Source organism: Phacochoerus africanus, chromosome 4 (genome assembly GCF_016906955.1).
Source record: "Phacochoerus africanus isolate WHEZ1 chromosome 4, ROS_Pafr_v1, whole genome shotgun sequence".
Taxonomy (NCBI): Eukaryota; Metazoa; Chordata; class Mammalia; order Artiodactyla; family Suidae; genus Phacochoerus; species Phacochoerus africanus.
The window spans coordinates 55,174,021-55,191,883 of NC_062547.1; the positions used below are offsets into that span (position 1 = coordinate 55,174,021).

The window sequence follows — 17,863 nt, forward strand, 5'->3', positions numbered from 1 at the left end:
AGGAACATCTGATATCTGATTTCCATCTTACATGTTTTGTATAGTGCAGTTTAACTGCTTATCCTTATGATGTCAATAGTTTTTTTTTTTTAATGTTAAATATTTAATAGAAAAAACTCTGGCCAAAAATATTTGCATCTTAGAATATAAATCTCTAGCTCAAAAATAAGGGTTATTTTTTCTAATATAGATGTCTGGTTCTTTATTTTTTTTTAAGCAATATGATTAAAATAATAATTTTAAAATAGCTTATTTTTTTTTAGCTGATTGACTTACTCTTGTGTCTGCCTTTAGGAAAAAAATTTGTATGAATGCCCCATGGAAAATTATAATCAAACATCAACTGATTTCATTTTATTGGGGTTGTTCCCACCTTCAAGTATTGGCCTTTTTCTTTTTATTCTCATTGTTCTAATTTTCCTAGTGGCTCTATTTGGCAACCTCTCCATGATTCTTCTCATCTTTTTGGACAATCATCTCCACACACCAATGTATTTTCTACTCAGTCAGCTCTCTCTCATGGACCTGACCTACATCTCTACCATTGTCCCCAAAATGGCCTACAATTTTCTCTTTGGAGACAAGTCTATATCCCTCCTTGGGTGTGGAGTTCAGAGCTTCTTCTTGACTTTGGCAGGTGCAGAAGGATTGCTCTTGGCCTCTATGGCTTATGATCGTTATGTGGCCATTTGCTTTCCTCTTCACTATTCCATCAGAATCAGCAGGAGAGTGTGTGTATTGATGATAATGGGATCTTGGATAATGGGCTCTATCAACTCCTGTGCCCACACAACATATATTCTCTATATCCCTTACTGTCAGTCAAGGGCCATCAATCATTTCTTTTGTGATGTCACAGTCATGTTAACTATGGCCTGCATCAATACCAGGATCTATGAGTACACAGTGTTTGTGAGCACCACCATCTTCCTTTTGCTACCTTTCATTGGTATTGCATTTTCCTACGGTCATGTTCTCCTTGCTGTCTATCAAATGCACTCAGCGGATGGGAAGAAGAGGGCCTATTCAACCTGTAGCACCCACCTCACTGTGGTAACTTTGTACTATTCACCCTTTGTTTACACTTATTTACAGCCAAGATTTCTCCATACTCCAATAGAAGACAAGACTCTGGCTGTGTTCTACACTTTTCTGACACCAATGCTCAATCCTATTATCTATAGCCTTAGAAACATGAGATGATTGGGGCTCTGAGAAGAGTAATTGAGAGAATCCGCTCTGTTAAAATGTAGACAAAGTTTTTGCATGAGTATCAGCAGTTGGATGTAAATTCATTCATTAATGTACATTCATTAAAATATTATTTTATCATTAAAGGAAAGGATTAGAACTAATCTAGAGGAGTAGAAAATCACTTATTTCTCAAGAAGTTATATATGTTTAATTTCAAGCCTTATTCTTTTTTCTTCATGGAGTTTTTTTCCTTCAATTTCAAGTGCATTTTTTATTGATATGTTTTCAACAATAAAGGTTCTTTGCAATGTAGTAATGAAAATGGAAAATCTAAATATACATAGCTGAGCATAGCAGTTTTACTATTTTCAATATATTTTCCAATATGTCTGAAACATATTTTTTTCTGAATATGTAGATCAAATCAAATGTCAGAAGGCTTATTGTTCTTCTCATAGAACTCTACTTACTAGTTCTTTCAATATAGGGACACGATGTCAGAGGTTTGGCTGAGACTTCTTCAGAGATTCTTAAGTTGTTATACCAATTTAAATAGAAACTTACATGTTTACATTAGTTTTGGGGTTGTGCTCTTTGGGAAGTGCTTTAAAATCAGCTATATCTGAGAAACAACAATAAAGACTCAGAGAAGCCAACAGAAATCAAGGAAATTGTGAAGGTAATTATACAACAAGTGGCTCAAAGTTTAGTCTCAATCGTCAAAACCAGAAACATCAAGGGCATTCATACAAACACCTCCTACACTCATAATATACTCAGTTTACATGCTAAATTGCCAATACAAACCTTGCATTAGATAATGTCCCTCAGATAATATTTTATTCTTCACTCACTATATCTCATAGTTCTGCTGGAATATTTGACTTTTATAAACCAAATTTATCCACTCAGATTATGACTTAGTCACTTTCTGAAGCAGGTCCCACCACAATACCCAAAAAAAATACCTCATTTCAACTAGACTTCCTGGATAAATTGCTATCCATTACTGATCAGTGAAAAAATTCATTTTTCCTCTCAGTGTGGTGGAGAAGGGAAGGTTCATATTCTACAGATATTGCAGGGAATAGCACAAATGAAATCATGAGGCATCTTGCTCAAAAATCAGAAAAAGGTGCCATTCTTGCTGCTCAAAGATAGTTATTTTTTTCAAAATTAATTTATTAGTTGTGAAAAGCAACACATTTTACAAATAGTATTTTATGTCAAAATTTTACATATAGGAATTCCCATCATGGTGCAGCGGAAATGAATCTGACTAGGAACCACGAGGTTGTGGGTTCAATCCCTGGCCCTGCTCAGTAGGTCAAGGATCAAGAGTTGTTGTGAGCTGAGCTGTAGGTCACAGACATGGCTCTGATCTGGCATTGCTATGGCTGTGGCATAGGCCGGGAAGTAAAATTCTGATTAGACCCCTATCCTGGGAACCTCCATATGCTGTAGGTTTGGCCCTAAAAAGACAAAAAGACCAAAAAAATTACATGTAAAAATTAATACTTGTAGTTACCCTGATTACAAGTTTTTAAAATGTTTTTTAAAATGTTTGTAATCAAAATTTATAGTTTTAGAAACTTTATTTTCTATCATATAATTGAAAGTGTATTCAGCCACTGGTGAAAAATGCTAGGTTGCAATTAACTTTTGATGATTTTTAATTTTTTTTAGGTTTAAAAGAATCTTTCTGCTTATGTCACTAGAGCTATTAAAAGTGTTTACACTTTGGGAAAACAATTGTTAAATTTCTGATAAATTATAGTAAATATAAATTCTAATACACATATACTGATGATTGCCAAGGAGAACTATTTTCTAAAAATTATCTTATGAATGAGCTGCAACACATCAATTAATACAAATTGATTTTATGCAAATCTGAATTTAATTTTAAATCTGAATTTAAATTCATTGGTATTTTAATGATTCTTTTCTAATTTCTAATAAATAGGGGACTTTGTATAAGAATGATGTTTCAAATAGCTCTTTCTTCATTTTATCACCAATTACAAGGAAAAATGGATATTTTTGTTCATAATTGTTTTCTGAAACATTACATGAAAATATAATTCTTTTTGATTATAAATTTTTCCAATTAATTTTGGATCTTTAAATACTTTAAAAATATTATTTCTATTTCTAAGTCTGTGGATATAAGCTTTGCAATGATTCAACAGTTTTTAAAATCATATATTTTGTACTCTTTGATGAGTGCTAATAATGCCCTGATATATTCTATTATGATGAACTTTTGTGCACTCTTCTTGTGTAATAATTTATGGAAAACTCACTGCCTAAGCCTCTTAACATTTCCTGTTCTGAAACTCAGGTGACATTGTTAATAGTTTTATACATGAGAAAAGAATGTATTCTGGAAAGAAAAGTTCCCCCATGCATCATCGCTCCTTCCAGACAAAATTCCTTCTTTTTCATAGGCAATGATACTGTACCAATTTACACTCCCACCAACAATGAAGGAGGGTACCTTTTTATCTACACCCTCTCCAGGATTTGTTATTTGTTGACTTGTTAATTATGACCATTCTGATTGGTATGAGGAGAGACCTCATTGTAGTTTTGATTTGCATTTCACTAATAATTAGTGATATTGAGCATTATTTATATGCCTATAGGCCATCTTTATGTCTTCTTCAGAGAAATATCTATTTAGATCTTTTACCCATTTTTCAATTGGGTTTGGGTTTTTTTTGGCTGTTGAGTTGCATGAGTTTTTTATATATTTTGGAGATTAGGCCCTGCTCTCTTGCATCAGTGGCAAAGATCTCCAGTTCTGTGGGTTGCCTATCTATTTTTTTTAATAGTTCCCTTTGCTATGCAAAATATTTTGAATTTGATTAGGTCCCATTGATTTATGTGTGTCTTTATTGTCATTATTTCAGGAGGTGGATCAAACAACATGTTGCTGTGATTTATGTTGAAGAGAATTCTCCTATGTTTTCCTCTAGGAGTTTTATAATGTCTGGCCTTATATTTAGGTCTTTGATCTAAATATAATTTTTTGTTTATTTTCCTGTTTGGTGTTAGATAGTGTTCTACTTTCATTCTTTTACATGTAGCTTTCCAGTTTTTCCAGCACCATTTATTGAAGAGACTTCCTTTCTTCTACTGTGTGTTCTTTCCTCCTTTGTGATATAGTAGTTGACCATAGGTTTGGAGGTTGCTTCCAGGCTTTCTATCCTATTACATTGATCTTTATTTCAGTTTTTGTGCCAGTACCATATTGTTTTCATAACTATAGTTTTGTAGTATTGTCTAAGGTCAGGAAACATTATTCTTTCATTTTAATTTCTTTTTCAATATTGCTTTGGCTATTTGTGGTCTCTTTTGTTTCCATACAAATTTTAAAATATTCTGTTCTAGTTTTGTGAAGAATGTCTTTGGTAATTTGATAGGGATTGCATTGAACCTATAGATTGCCTTGGGTAGCATAGTCATTTTGACAATATTGATTCTTCAAATCCGAGTTGTGTTGTCTTTGATTTGTCTCATCAATGCTTTGTAATTTTTGGAGACTAGGTCTTTTGTATAGTTATGTGTGTTTATTCCTAGGTATTTTATTCTTTTTGATGCAATTGTAAATGGGATGGATTCTCTGATTGCTTTTTTTGCTCTTTCATTTTTAGTATATAGAAATGCAACTCATGTCTGTGTATTAATTTCATAGCCTGCAACTTTGCCAAATTCATTGATGCATTCTGTTTTCTGGTGCTGTCTTTAGGGCTTTCTATAGTATCACATCATCTGCAAACAGTGATAGGTTTACTTCTTTTCCAACTTGGATTCTTTTTATTTCTTTTTCTTCTCTGTTGTGGCTAGGACTTTCACTCTTCAGTTTCTTGATGTGATGTATCATATTGATAGATTTGCAGATATTGAAGAGTCCTTGCATCCCTGGGACAAATCCCACTTGATCATGCTGTGTGATTCTTTTAATATGTATTTGGATTTGGTTTCCTAGTATTTTGCTGAGGATTTTTGCATATATGTTCATCAGTGTTATAGGTATGTAATTTTCTTTTATCGTGGTATCCTTTTCTGGTTTTGGTATCAGGATGATAGTGGCCTCATAGAATGAGCTTAGGAGTATTCCTTCCCCCACTATTTTTTGAAAGAGTTTCAGAATAGGTGTTAACTCTCCTCTGAATAATTGGTAGAACTCAGCTGTGTAGCAATCAGGCCCTGGACTTTGTTTTTTGGAAGGGCCTTTGCTTTCTAGGGCCACACACATGGCATATAGAGGTTCCCAGGGTAGGGGTTAATCAGAGCTACAGCTGCCAGCCATAGCCAGCCACAGCAACATCAGATCTAAGCCATGCCTGTGACCTACACCACAGCTTGTGGGAAGGCCGGATCCTTAACCAAATGAGTAAGGCCAGGGATTGAACCCACAACCTCATGGTTCATAGTCAGATTCATTTTTGTTATTCCATGGTGGGAACTCCTTTTTAATCACATTTTTTGAATTTATATTTTAACTTTTTTTGATCTCTTGTATTTTCAGGGCTATACCAGAGGCATATGGAGGTTCCCAGGTTAGTGGTTGAATTGGAGCTGTAGCTGCTGGCCTACACCACAGCCACAGCAATGTGGGATCTTAGGTGCATCTGTGAACTATAGCACAACTCATGGCAACACCACATCCTTAACCTACTGAGCAAGGCCAGGGATCAAACCTGCATCCTTATGGGTACTAGTCAGGTTCATTAATCAATGAGCCACAATTGGAACTCCCTATTTTACTATTATTATTATTTGCTTTTTAGGCTGAACCCACAGAATATTGAAGTTCCCAGGCTAGGTGTCAAATTAGAGCCACAGCTGCTAGCCTACAACAGCCCCAGCAATGTCAGGTCTAAGCCACGTCTGTAACCTATAGCTCCTGGCAAAGTTGAATCCCTGACCTCCTGAGCAAGGGTAGGGATTGAACCTTCATCCTCAAGGATACTAGTCAGATTCTTCTCCAGTATGCTATAACAGGGACTCCTAATCACATTTAAAATTTTTGCACTTGTGATTGGTCTGTTCATATTTTCAATTTCTCCCTGGTTCAGTCTTGGTAAGTTGTACCTTTGTAAGAATCTGCCCATTTCTTCTAGGTTGTCCATTTTATTGGCATATAGTTGTATATAGTAATGTCTTATGATCCTTTGTATTTCTATGGAGACAGTTATAATTTCTCCTTTTTCATTTCTGATTGTATTGATTTGAGCCCATTCCCTTTTTTTCTTGATTAATCTCACTAAAATTTTATCAACTTTTTTGCTCTTTTCTGAGAACCAACTTTTGGTTTCATTGATCTCTATTATTTTCTTTGTATCTATTTCATTTATTTCTACTCTCATCTTTCTGATTTATTTTCTTCCACTAATTTTGGGCTTTGTTCTTCCTTTTCTAATTGTTTTAAGTGTAAAGTTAGGTTGCTTATTTGAGCTTTTTCTTACTTCCTTTTTTTTTGTATTTTTGTCTTTTTGACTTTTCTAGGGCTGTTCCTGTGGCATATGGAGGTTCCTGGGCTAGGGGTCTAATTGGAGCTGTTGCCGTCAGTCTACACCAGAGCCATAGCAATGCAGGATCCAAGCCACATCTGTGAGCTACACCACAGCTCACAGCAACGCTGGATCCTTAACCCACTGAGCAAGGCCAGGGATTGGACCCACAACCTCATGGTTCCTAGTTGGATTCATTAACCACTGCACCATGATGGGAACTCCATGGCTTTTTCTTATTTCTTGAGGTAATATTGTATTGCTATAAACTTTCCTCTCAGAATGGCTTTTGCTGCACCCCATAAGTTTTGGGTTTGAATCTTCATTGTCATTTGTCTCTAAGTATCTTTTGATTTCCTCTTTGATTCCTTCAGTGATCCATTTGTTGTTCAGTAGCATATTGTTTACCTTCCAGGAGTTTGCATTTTTTGTTCTTTTTTTCTTGTAGTTGATTGCTAGTCTCATAGCATTGTCATTGGAGAAAATGTATGGGATAATTTCAACTTTTAAAAACAATTTACCCAGGCTTGATCTGTGTCCCAAAATGTGATCTATCCTAGAGAATGTTCCATGTGCACTTGAGAAGAATGTACATTCCGCTGCTTTGGGATGGAATGTTCTATAAATATCAGTTAAATCTGTCTGTTCTAGTTTATCATCAAAGGCCTATGTTTCCTTGTTGATTCTCTGCCTGGATGCTATGTATCTTGATGTAAGTGAGGTGTTAAAGTCCCCCACTATTATTGTGTTACTGTTGATTTCTCTTTTTATGGCTGGAAGTAGTTGCCTTATTTATTGAGGTGCTTCTATGTTAGGTGCATATATATAATTATGATTGTTATGTCTTCTTCTTGGATTTATCTTTTGATTATTAGGTAGTGTCTTTCTTCATCTTATGATTTTCTTTATCTTAAAGTCTATTTTGTCTTATATGAGTATTGCTATTCCTGCTTTCCTTTGATTTCCATTTGCTCATAATATCTTCTTCCATCATCTCACTTTCAGTCTGTATATGTCCTTGGGTCTGAAGTGGGTCTCTTGTAAACAGCATATACATGGGTTCTGTTTCTGTATCCATTCAGATAGTCTGTGTCTTTTGGTTGGATAATTTAATCCCTTTATATTCAGTGTAATTTTGGGTAAGTATGTATTTGTTGCCATTGTGTTAAATGCTTTGAATTATTACATTGGGTCTTTTTTTTTTCCCCTTCTTGTTTTCTCTTGTGATTTGCAGACTATCTTTGGCATTGTGTTTGTATTGCTTTTTCTTTTTTATGTGTGTGTCTATTTTACTTACTGTTTTGGTTTGTGATTCTCTTGTTTTCTAATACATTTTCAGTGTTTCTGCATTTGTCTTCTCCTCATGTCTGCTAGTTTTGATATAATTTTTGTCAGTGGGTGACTTTGAGCTTTTATATTATCTTTGTCTTTACCAATGAGTTTTTTCTTTTGAAATTTTCTTGTTCCTGGTTTTTTTTTTTCTTTTCTTTTTTGTTTAGAGAAGTTCCTTTAGTAGTTGGTGTAGAACAGGTTTAGAGTTGCTGAATTCCTTTAGGTTTTGTTTCTCTGAAAAGCTTTTAATCTCTATCTCAAATGTGAATGATAACTTTGTTGGGTAAAAATTCTTGGTTCTAGGTTCCTCTCCTTCATCTCCTTATCATCTTCATATATATATATGGCAAGATATATTTAAATAGCTTGCAGGGTCTACTGAAAAACCAGTTATTATCCTAATGGGGATACTAGCTTGCAGGGTCTAGCTTGCAGGATCTCTGCTGAAAGATCAGCTGTTATCCTAATGGGAATTCCTTTGTATGTTTTTTGTTGCTTTTCCCTTGTTGCTTTTAAACTCTTTTCTTTGTAATTAAATTTGTCAGTTTGATGTGTCTCACTGTGTTTCTTTTTGGGTTCATCCTTTGTGGGATTCTCCATGCTTCTTCTACTTGAGGAGAGTGTTCCTTCACTTGAGTGAGTGTTTCCTTTCCCATATTAGGGAAATTTTCAGGTATAATATTTTCAAATACTTTCTTTCCCTTTTTCTCTCTCTTCTCTTTCTTGAACCCCTATGATGTGAATGTTTAATGTTTTCCCATAGATCTCTTAGGCTCTCCTAAGTTCTTTTAATTATTTTCTCTTTATTTTATTTTATTTTATTATTTATATTTTGGTGGCAATGATCTCCACCATTGTGTCTTCCACGTCACCTATTCATTCCTCTGCCTCCATTATTCTGCTGTTGATTTTGTCTAGTGTTTTCTTCATTTCAAACATTGTTCTATCCATCTTAGTTTGCTTGTTCTTTAGGTTCTCCAGCTCTTCATTAAACGTTTCTCATAACTTCTCTATCTGTGTCACCATCTTTTTTCCAAGGTCTTGGATCATCTTTACCATCATCACTCTGAATTCTTTTATAGGTAGATTAACTATCTTCTCTTCATTTAGTTGTTTTTGTTTGTTTTTGTCTTGTTCCTTTTTCTGAAGTTTATTCCTTTATTGTCTCATACTAACTTTCTATGTTTATTGTCTCCTTGATGATAGGTATGCAGATGCTGTGATTGGTGTGTACCTAGAACATATGATGGGAGCAGTGGTATTATGCTACCTCCCCTGAAGCCAGGTGGCTCTTATGGATGGGGTCTGTATAAATGTTTGTAGTTGCTCACAGGATTGCTTTTGTGGTGGGGAGCAACTGGCTCCTGTGATGCCTTCTGCTTCCAGGTAGTTCTCAGAATGGTTTCCTTTCTTTGGCAAAGTCAGCAGTTGATCCTGTCATCCCTCACTTTGTCAAGGAATTTCTAGGGAATGCTCTCTGTAGCTGGGGGGCAGGTGCCTCTCTGTCTTCATTCCCTTTTTGTCCAGACTAGGGGGCGTTCTCTGTACCCCTAGGGGCAGGGCCTGATCCCTAACTGTTGCTAAAATGCTTTTCCTGTAACTATAAGGCCTGCACCATTCTGGCCATCCCTCCCCCTACCAGGCCAATGGTAGAGTGCTCCCTTAAGCTATTGTGCTATAAAAACAAAGCAGTTTTCCAGAATTCTTTGTGCTTCTTCTAAAAATTTTCACCACCACCCCCAGGCAGATCAGGGCTCTATGCCTACCCAGGAGGCCCCTTGCAAAACCCAGACATTCCACACTGTTTCCCAAATCACCCTCTGTCCCTTAGTCAGGTTGCTGTTCTGTGCCCACCCCAAAGGCCCCTTTCAGAATCCTGCCCCTCTGTGTTGCTTCAGAATAACTTTATCCACCCTCTAGAAAATCTGTGGATTTCCTTCAGCTCAGTAGGCACCATGCAGAATTCGACTGTCTGTGCAGTTTCCAAAAGACCCTTCTGTCTCTTAGGCAAATTATGGGTCTGCTTCCATTAAGAAGAACCCTTGTAGACTCGCAGGAGCTTTTCCTGTTTCTGAGGTAACTATTCCCAAACTGATAGGGAGATTGTGGCTCTGTGCACACCCTGGAGGGCACTTGCAGAATCTTTCCCCTCTGCAATGCTTCATAAACAGCTTTCTCCACCCCCTAGAAAATCAGGAGGTCTCTGGAAGCTCATGAGACTTCCTACTGAATTCCAGACTGCACCATTTCCAAAACCATGTTCTGTCTGCTAGGCCAATTGTGGGTCTGCACCCACCTAGAAGGCCCCACGTGGACTCCCAGGAGCTTTCCTTGTTTCCAAGGTAATTTTCTCCACCTCTGTAGAGAGATTGTGGTTCTATGTCTGCCCCAGGAGGCACTTGTGGAATCTTACCCCTCTGCACTGCTGCAGAAAAAGTTTTTTGCCCCCTAGGAAATCCAGAAATCTCCTGCAGCTCAGGAGACCTCCTGCCAAATTCCAGACTAACTGTGCTGTTTCCAAAATTATGATCTGTCAGCTAGGTCAATTGTAGGTCTGCATCCACCTGGAAGTCTCCTTGTGAAATCTCAGGAGCTTTTCCTGTTTCTGAGATAATTTTCTCCACTCCAGTAGAGAGATTGCAACTCTTTGCCCACCATGAGGGCCCTTGAAGAACCCTGCCCCTCTGTGAAGCTTCAGAAATAGTTTTCTCTGCCTTCCTAGGAAACCTGGAGGTCTCTGGCAGCTCAGGAGATCTCCTGCCAAAAACCAGACCATCTGAACTCTTCCCCCAAACACCTTCTTTACCCTAGGGAAAATGGAGTTCTCCACCCACATAAAGGGCTCTCCAAGATCCCCCGAGCCTTCCACTCTGTTACAGGAACCACCTGTTGTTCCCTAGCTTGCTTTCTGGCTATGGCTGTGGGGACTGTGCTATTCCCAAGTTCCCTCCACCTCCTCAAAAGTTCCCCTCCACTTGCTCTACTTTCTCTGTAGCCTATGGACTGTGGGCTCTTCCACAACTGCTGCTAAGCAGTCAGTGCTCAAGGGTAAACCCTGGAGCTGGGGAAGTTAGAGTGCAGTCTGAGAGCACTCATCATGGTTCAGGGTTAAATGGTGGATTCCTCCCCTTCTTTCCAGAATCCCCTAACAATGGTGTCCAGTCTCCAACCCCAAGCAGGATTCCACAGCTTGCAACTTGAAATGTGGCTATTCTAGACTCCAGTCCCTTGAGGCTGTCTCCATACTACCAATCCTAGTTTCTCCCCAGATAGCCAGCCCCAGTTTTCTGTCTGATCTGAGGTCCAAAGCTGGAATTTCAGTGCCCATCCCCTGTCTGACCCTGCTTTTGGTTGGGAAGTACATGGCAATGACACTGACTGATTATTGATCTACATTCAGTAATATTGTGACTGATAATTAATTTTAAAGATTGCTTTGCTGGAATCCTGTAAGCAAGGTAAGATTCAGAGTCTTTGTGGGCTTCATAATGTAAATCTCAGTTTCTCACAATTATCTGGTCTTATTTGAGTCTATAAATATCTCCCTCAAATACGATATTCCAGTCCAAGTCTTGGCACTGTAGTCTGTGTTTCCACTTGTGTCCTTTTATAAGAAGAACACATTCATAATGAAATTTTGAAAATAACTAATTATACTGGCAAGAGAAGAATACTCAAGAGTTTCCAAATTCCTGAGGGATCAGATAGGAGTAAAAGTAATGCTCTGTCTTTGTTTAAGATGGTATACCTTTTTAACAAGTAGTTCACGATAAGACATCCTGTGTTTTTCTTTTAGCTGAGTTAGGAGGCACCTGTGCTTTGGCCAACACCATTTGTTGTACCTGGATTAATATTTCTGGGAATGTAAAATTCAGTTACATAAGATTACTGAGCAGGCCACTTGACTTAAGAAAGTGACTCCTTCAGAGTTCCCACTGTGGCACAGTAGTTTATGGATCTGGCATTTTCTCTTCAGTGATCCACTTCTTAGCAAATTTTAAGTTTTGTAGAGTACTGTTAACTATTAGATCTTTAGAACTTTATCATCCTGCCCATCTAAAACTTTGTACTTTGACTAAAATCTCATTTTCATCATTCCCCTTGTAAATACCATTCCACTCTTTCTAAGAGTTTGAATTTTAGATTTCACATGTAAATGAGATCTTATAGTATTTCTGAGACTGGCTTATATCACTTAACATAATGCCCTGTAGATTCATCTATGTTGTGACAGTGACAAGATTCTCTTCTTTGCTAAGGCTTAATAATACTCCATTATATATGTGTTAAACACATTTTCTGTACCCATTTATAATTATTTGACTTTTCAGCTGTTTGCAGGTCTTAGCTATTATTAATATGTGGCAATGAACATGGGTGTGCAGATACCTCTTTGTGACAGTGATTTCACTACATTTAGGTATATAATCAGAAGGGCGATTCCTAGATCATATTGCCTATTTTTAATTTTTCAAGGGAACTTCATAGTGTTTTTCAAAATGATTGTGCAAATTTATATTCTAATAATGGTGAGATAAATTTGAAAAGAATAATATAAATTTTGATATTTAGACTTATGTTAATTAAATATTTATTGTTTACTAGAGTTCTAACTAGTTAATAGCTTAATCATAGAATGTCAATTGGTTCTGACTTTCTTCCATCCAAGTTTGTATCACATAGACTTTTTATTCACAAGGTATCAATGATATCATAATAATCTTGAAAAAAAATCTTGAAAAATGCAATCATTTCTTGCTGTTGAAAGGTTTACCTCACTTTAACTATATAACTCTGAAGATTGGAAAAATTGAAAAACAATATTTTTAATAACAAAAATATGTAAAAGAACAAAAATGACGGAGTTCCCATCATGGCACAGTGAAAACAAATTTGATTAGGAACCATGATGTTGTGGGTTTGATCCCTGGCCTCGCTCAGTGGGTTAAGGATCCGGTATTGCTGTGAGCTGTGCTGTAGGTCACAGACACAACTTGGATCTGGCATTGCTGTGGCTCTGGTGTAGGCTAGCAGCTACAGCTTTGATTAGACCTGTAGCCTGGGAACCTCTATATGCCATGGGTGCAGCCCTAAAAGGATAAAAGACCAAAAAAAAGAACAAAAATGACAATTGTTGCTTAAAATCAATGAATACTTGCTAAGAACACCACACTTTGTGGAAACATAAAGAAACATTTCATGAATATTTTGTTCTTTCATTGCAATAGACCAATCATAAATAAATAATTGCAATGCTTTCTACTTGAAAAAATTTATGATTTGTATTCCTAAATCCTTAACAGCAAAAATGGAAGTAGATTCAGTTTAAAAATAATTAAAATTATAACATTGAGGTGAATTATATCAAACAACTAACAATCATGAGGAATGTTCAGTATGAGCCAGTAAATGTGTTGTGTGAAGAAATCACCACTGCTCATTTTGGATACATTTATAGCATCAACATAATATTATGGCTCATCAAAAGCTTAATAAATGTATTTATGTTTTACTCACATTTACTTTAGATAAAGAGTTTAATGCATACTTTCAGCATATACCTTGGCTGTAACTGTAAGTTAGGGAAAGAGGTGAGAATTTGGATTCTCTCATACATATTGAAATGTTTGCTAAGAAATGTTAAAAGATAATTCAGAATATATACATTTGTTCTAGACTTTATACTTAAGTAGGTGTCCAGTGGCCTCTCAGTAGTTGTGAACATGGTTATTATCAGTGTGATAAAAAGATAAGGAAGAACATTATTTTAGTTACAAGGCCTGTGGAAAGGATAAGGGAGGTGGAAAAAATTAAACTGTTTTTTTCTTTTATCTTTGGTTAGTCTATAAAAAATTTGCAAGCCTGTTTCTAAAGACACAATGAAAAGCAGCAGAGAGATAAATGAGAGAGAAAGGGAGGGAATGGGGAGAAAGAGAATAACTTTTACATGAATTTGTAAAAGTAGTGATCCAGCTTTGGTGCCTCTAGGGCCTAGTGATTAATGTGACCCAGAACTTGTAGAAAATCTATCTCTACATTTCAGTAATAAACATACTGTGGAGGTAACAACACAGGAAAATCTTCCACTTTCATGATATCACAAAGGCCCTGAATCTTCTGGAAAGACGCCTTTCTGGGGAGGATCTCAACTGCCATTATAATTTATTCCCACCATATAGGAAAATCTGGACATAATTGTGTTACTATGATTGCAGTCTCCCTGCACAATACTGTTATCTTCTATCTCTTTTTGACTCCCATTGGCTTGAAATTTTTCTTGGATTTATTGAGCTAAAATGCATATTGATAAACGTTACTTTCCTTAGTATGGTGAAAACCATCTCCTTTAAGCTACTGTATTCTTACATCCGCAAGATCATACAGCCCAACTTCATGCTCAAAATTTTGTGTTCTCTTCATGCTAAATTGAAGGCAGTTGTCTGAACAAATTGTGATGTTACAATTTTATCAGTTAAACAACTTCCTGTATCTACAAATTACTATCCACTATCAGGTACATTTATTTTAATGATTTTTACTTTTTTCCATTATAGCTTGTTTACCATGTTATGTCAATTTTCTACTCTATAGCAAGGTGAACCAGTCACAAACATACATGTATACATTCTTTTTTCTCATATTGTCACGCTCCATCATAAGTGATCAGAGATCCCAATGCTATACAGCAGGATTTCATTGCTTATCCATTCCAAAGGCAAAAGTTTGCATCTATTAACACCAAATTCCCAGTCTATCCCACTCCCTCCCCCACTCCCTTGGCAACACAAGTCTATTCTCTAAGTCCATGGTTTTCTTTTCTGTGGAAAGATTCTTTTGTGCCATACTTTAGATTCCAGATATAAGTGGTATCATATGGTATTTTTCTTTCTCTGACTTACTTCACTTAGTATGAGAGGTTCTAGTTCCATCCATGTTGCTGCAAATGGCATTATCTTGTTCTATTTTATGGCTGAGTAGCATTCCATTGTGTATATATGCCACCTCTTCTTAATCCAATCATCTGTTGATCGACATTTAGGTTGTTTCCTTGTCTTGGATATTATGAATAATGCTGCATTGAATATACTGGTGCATGTCTTTTTCAAGGAAAGTTTTTTCTGGGTATATGCCCAAGAGTGGGATTGCTGGGTCATATGGTAGTTCTATATACAGTTTTCTAAGGTATCAGGTACATTTCTTTGTCTGGATAATGCATGTTTCTCACTGTCCTCAAGTTTGAAATCAGGTGACATTCATTAAGGAATCTCTATCATTCCTCTCTGTTTCCAGAGATCTCAAGAGTCCTACTAATAAAACATGTCATCTACATATATAATCAACATTTTTACTATAACTCCATGAATCATGCCCCCCTTTTTTAAGGCTATTATTGAAATATGATATATAAACACTTGATGGATTTTTACAAATTGAAACTATTGTAGCTAGAAACCTAATCGGAAAATAAATATGACTAGGACGTCACAAGTCACCCCTGTACTCCTTTTTGTTCTCTATCACCATGAAATTAACCCCTTGTGTAACATGATATGCTAGATTGATTTGGCAATTCAAAATTTTATGTACATATTACGTGCCTTTTTTCATGTCTGACTTTTCCTTTGCATTATATCTGTTAATATTTATTTGTGCATTTGTAGATTACTAATTTACATTGTTACTGAATACTCCATTTGGTACCTAACCTTTATTTACTAACTCATTTTTCTTAATGTGCATATGTGCATATTGTAGAATTTCATTTTTAAAAGTGCTGATGTTATGAATGTTTATGAGCTTATCTTTTGAAGACTCTGTGGAAGAATAACTTTGGAAATGATTCAAAAGTGTAAGTTTAAATTTAAAGGCTAGAAATCTATTTATCTTCTTTTATATTTTACATTATTTTTTTAATCATCTCATGGATTTTTACAGATTTTTAATGAAAGTATTTGTCACCTGAATTTTGCCTTTTTGGAACACAGAATGAATCTCTTTTTAAAAATAAATAAATGTGATTTTTCATTAAAAACCATGTGTGTTTATGAATAACTCAACTGAACTAAACATGAAAATTAGAAAAAATAAAAAATACGCAATTCATGAGTTCATTTAAATTTCATATTCTTCTTCCTTCTTTTAGGATAAATAAAATACATACCTCCACACTATGCTTGGTTTTGTGCTTCCTCCTAGGAAGGCATATGGTACCCCAAACCCACCATTATCCACTGTAGTCCAAGAAGCACTATAGTATTTCAGGATCAATTTATTCCCTGGATTTGCTGGGACATGAAAAGTGCTGTGTGGGGTTATTTTAGTATGTCTTTGATTGAACACATTGTTACTATGTTCACACATGGTTACTACATCAGATAGATGTTGGAATAGATTATTATAGCCTGTAATCTATTCATGGAAACATCAGTATAAATAATCATCCATGTACGAACATCTTCACTAGAGCTCTGGATTCCAGAGGAGTGATTATAGAATTCGGGTAGAGCACAAAAATGGGAAAAGATCATCAAAGTGAGTTGGAAGGACAGTTTTACTCCACCCAAGTCACTCCTTCCCCAATATCATGAAGCTCAGAGCAGAGAGAAATTTGCTCTCTTTTAGAGTTCTTGCATGGGGAAAAGAAGTCAAGTGACTATGCAGGTTTAATACAGATTCAAACATCAAGCCTAATCACCCACTGATCCTGTGAGAAAACAAGCACATTTTATCTGTCTGCTAGCCTCCCCTAAATTGCTGCCTGGGCTTACTGATTTAAGGCTGCTGCCCCTCTTAAATCTCCTCTATAAAGCCTGGAACTTGTGACTTCTTTAAATATGAAAAACCTAATTCAAAAATACAAGTTCACAGTTTGGAACATGACACTAGTAAATGACTAATACACAAGCAGTTGACCACAGAGAAGTGGAGATCTAAAAACTGCCTGACAAAAATTCAGGATACTTATCTTAAAGAATGTAGTGAACCAAAAGAGAACACAGACAACTAAGTTGTTATATCAAAGAACCAATATTTGAACAAGATGAGAAATTCAAGAAAAAGTTTGCTTCCTTGAAACCAAACCAAAATCCTGGAATTGAGAATAAGATAACCAAACAGGGGGAAAAAAAATATATATATGTATTTTTTTATATATACACACTAAATAACAGTTATCAAGCCAAAGATAATTGATCCGAAAAAAAAAAATCCGAAAGAGTAAAAAATCTCGGTTTGTAGGATTTCATACACAAACAATATAGACATTTTGAGGATTCCAGAAGAAGGAGACAAAAGTAAATGGGACGGAAAGCTTATTTAAAGAATTAATGCCACAAACTTCCCCAACCTGAGGAAGGAAATAAACATCCAGATTCAAGAAGACCAAAGAATTCAAAATAAATTAATGAAAGTGTCTTCACTAAAATGAATAATTCAAGGAAATTGTAAATCTTATTTTAAAATTTAATTTGCACCAATATTATCCTTTTGCAAGTAAAAGGTATAATTAATTTACTTACTGGAAATTATGAGAAATATAAAAATATTTACTGTTTTATTTCCATAAGTATGCTTTTTGAATATGTTCAAATTTATTGCATCAAAATTAGTGATATTTATTTTGTTTAATATGTGAAAATTACTTTATACTGTAATGGGTATTTCTATCTGAATGGAAACAATTGAAAATAGATAATAACAAAAAATAAATCACAGGATACTCCCATACAGTGGCTATTTTAAGAATTGTTGCTTTATGTTTTTATTAAAGTAACCATATTTCATTTAACTTATTAAACTTTTAGACAATATAATAA

The 17,863-nt window shown here is 35.6% G+C and overlaps 1 protein-coding gene across 1 annotated transcript; it reads left to right on the forward strand.

Moving 5' to 3' along the window:
- The first annotated feature begins 318 nt into the window (after positions 1–318).
- LOC125124172 (olfactory receptor 2L3-like) lies at positions 319–1,203 on the forward strand. Its single transcript, XM_047774320.1, has one exon. It carries the CDS (start codon positions 319–321, stop codon positions 1,201–1,203), a length of 885 nt encoding a protein of 294 aa, XP_047630276.1.
- The last annotated feature ends 16,660 nt before the right edge of the window (positions 1,204–17,863 follow it).

Coding starts and splice junctions, on each gene's coding strand:
- LOC125124172 (XM_047774320.1), top strand. CDS start 319: ATGGAAAATTATAATCAAACATCAACTGATTTCATTTTATTGGGGTTG.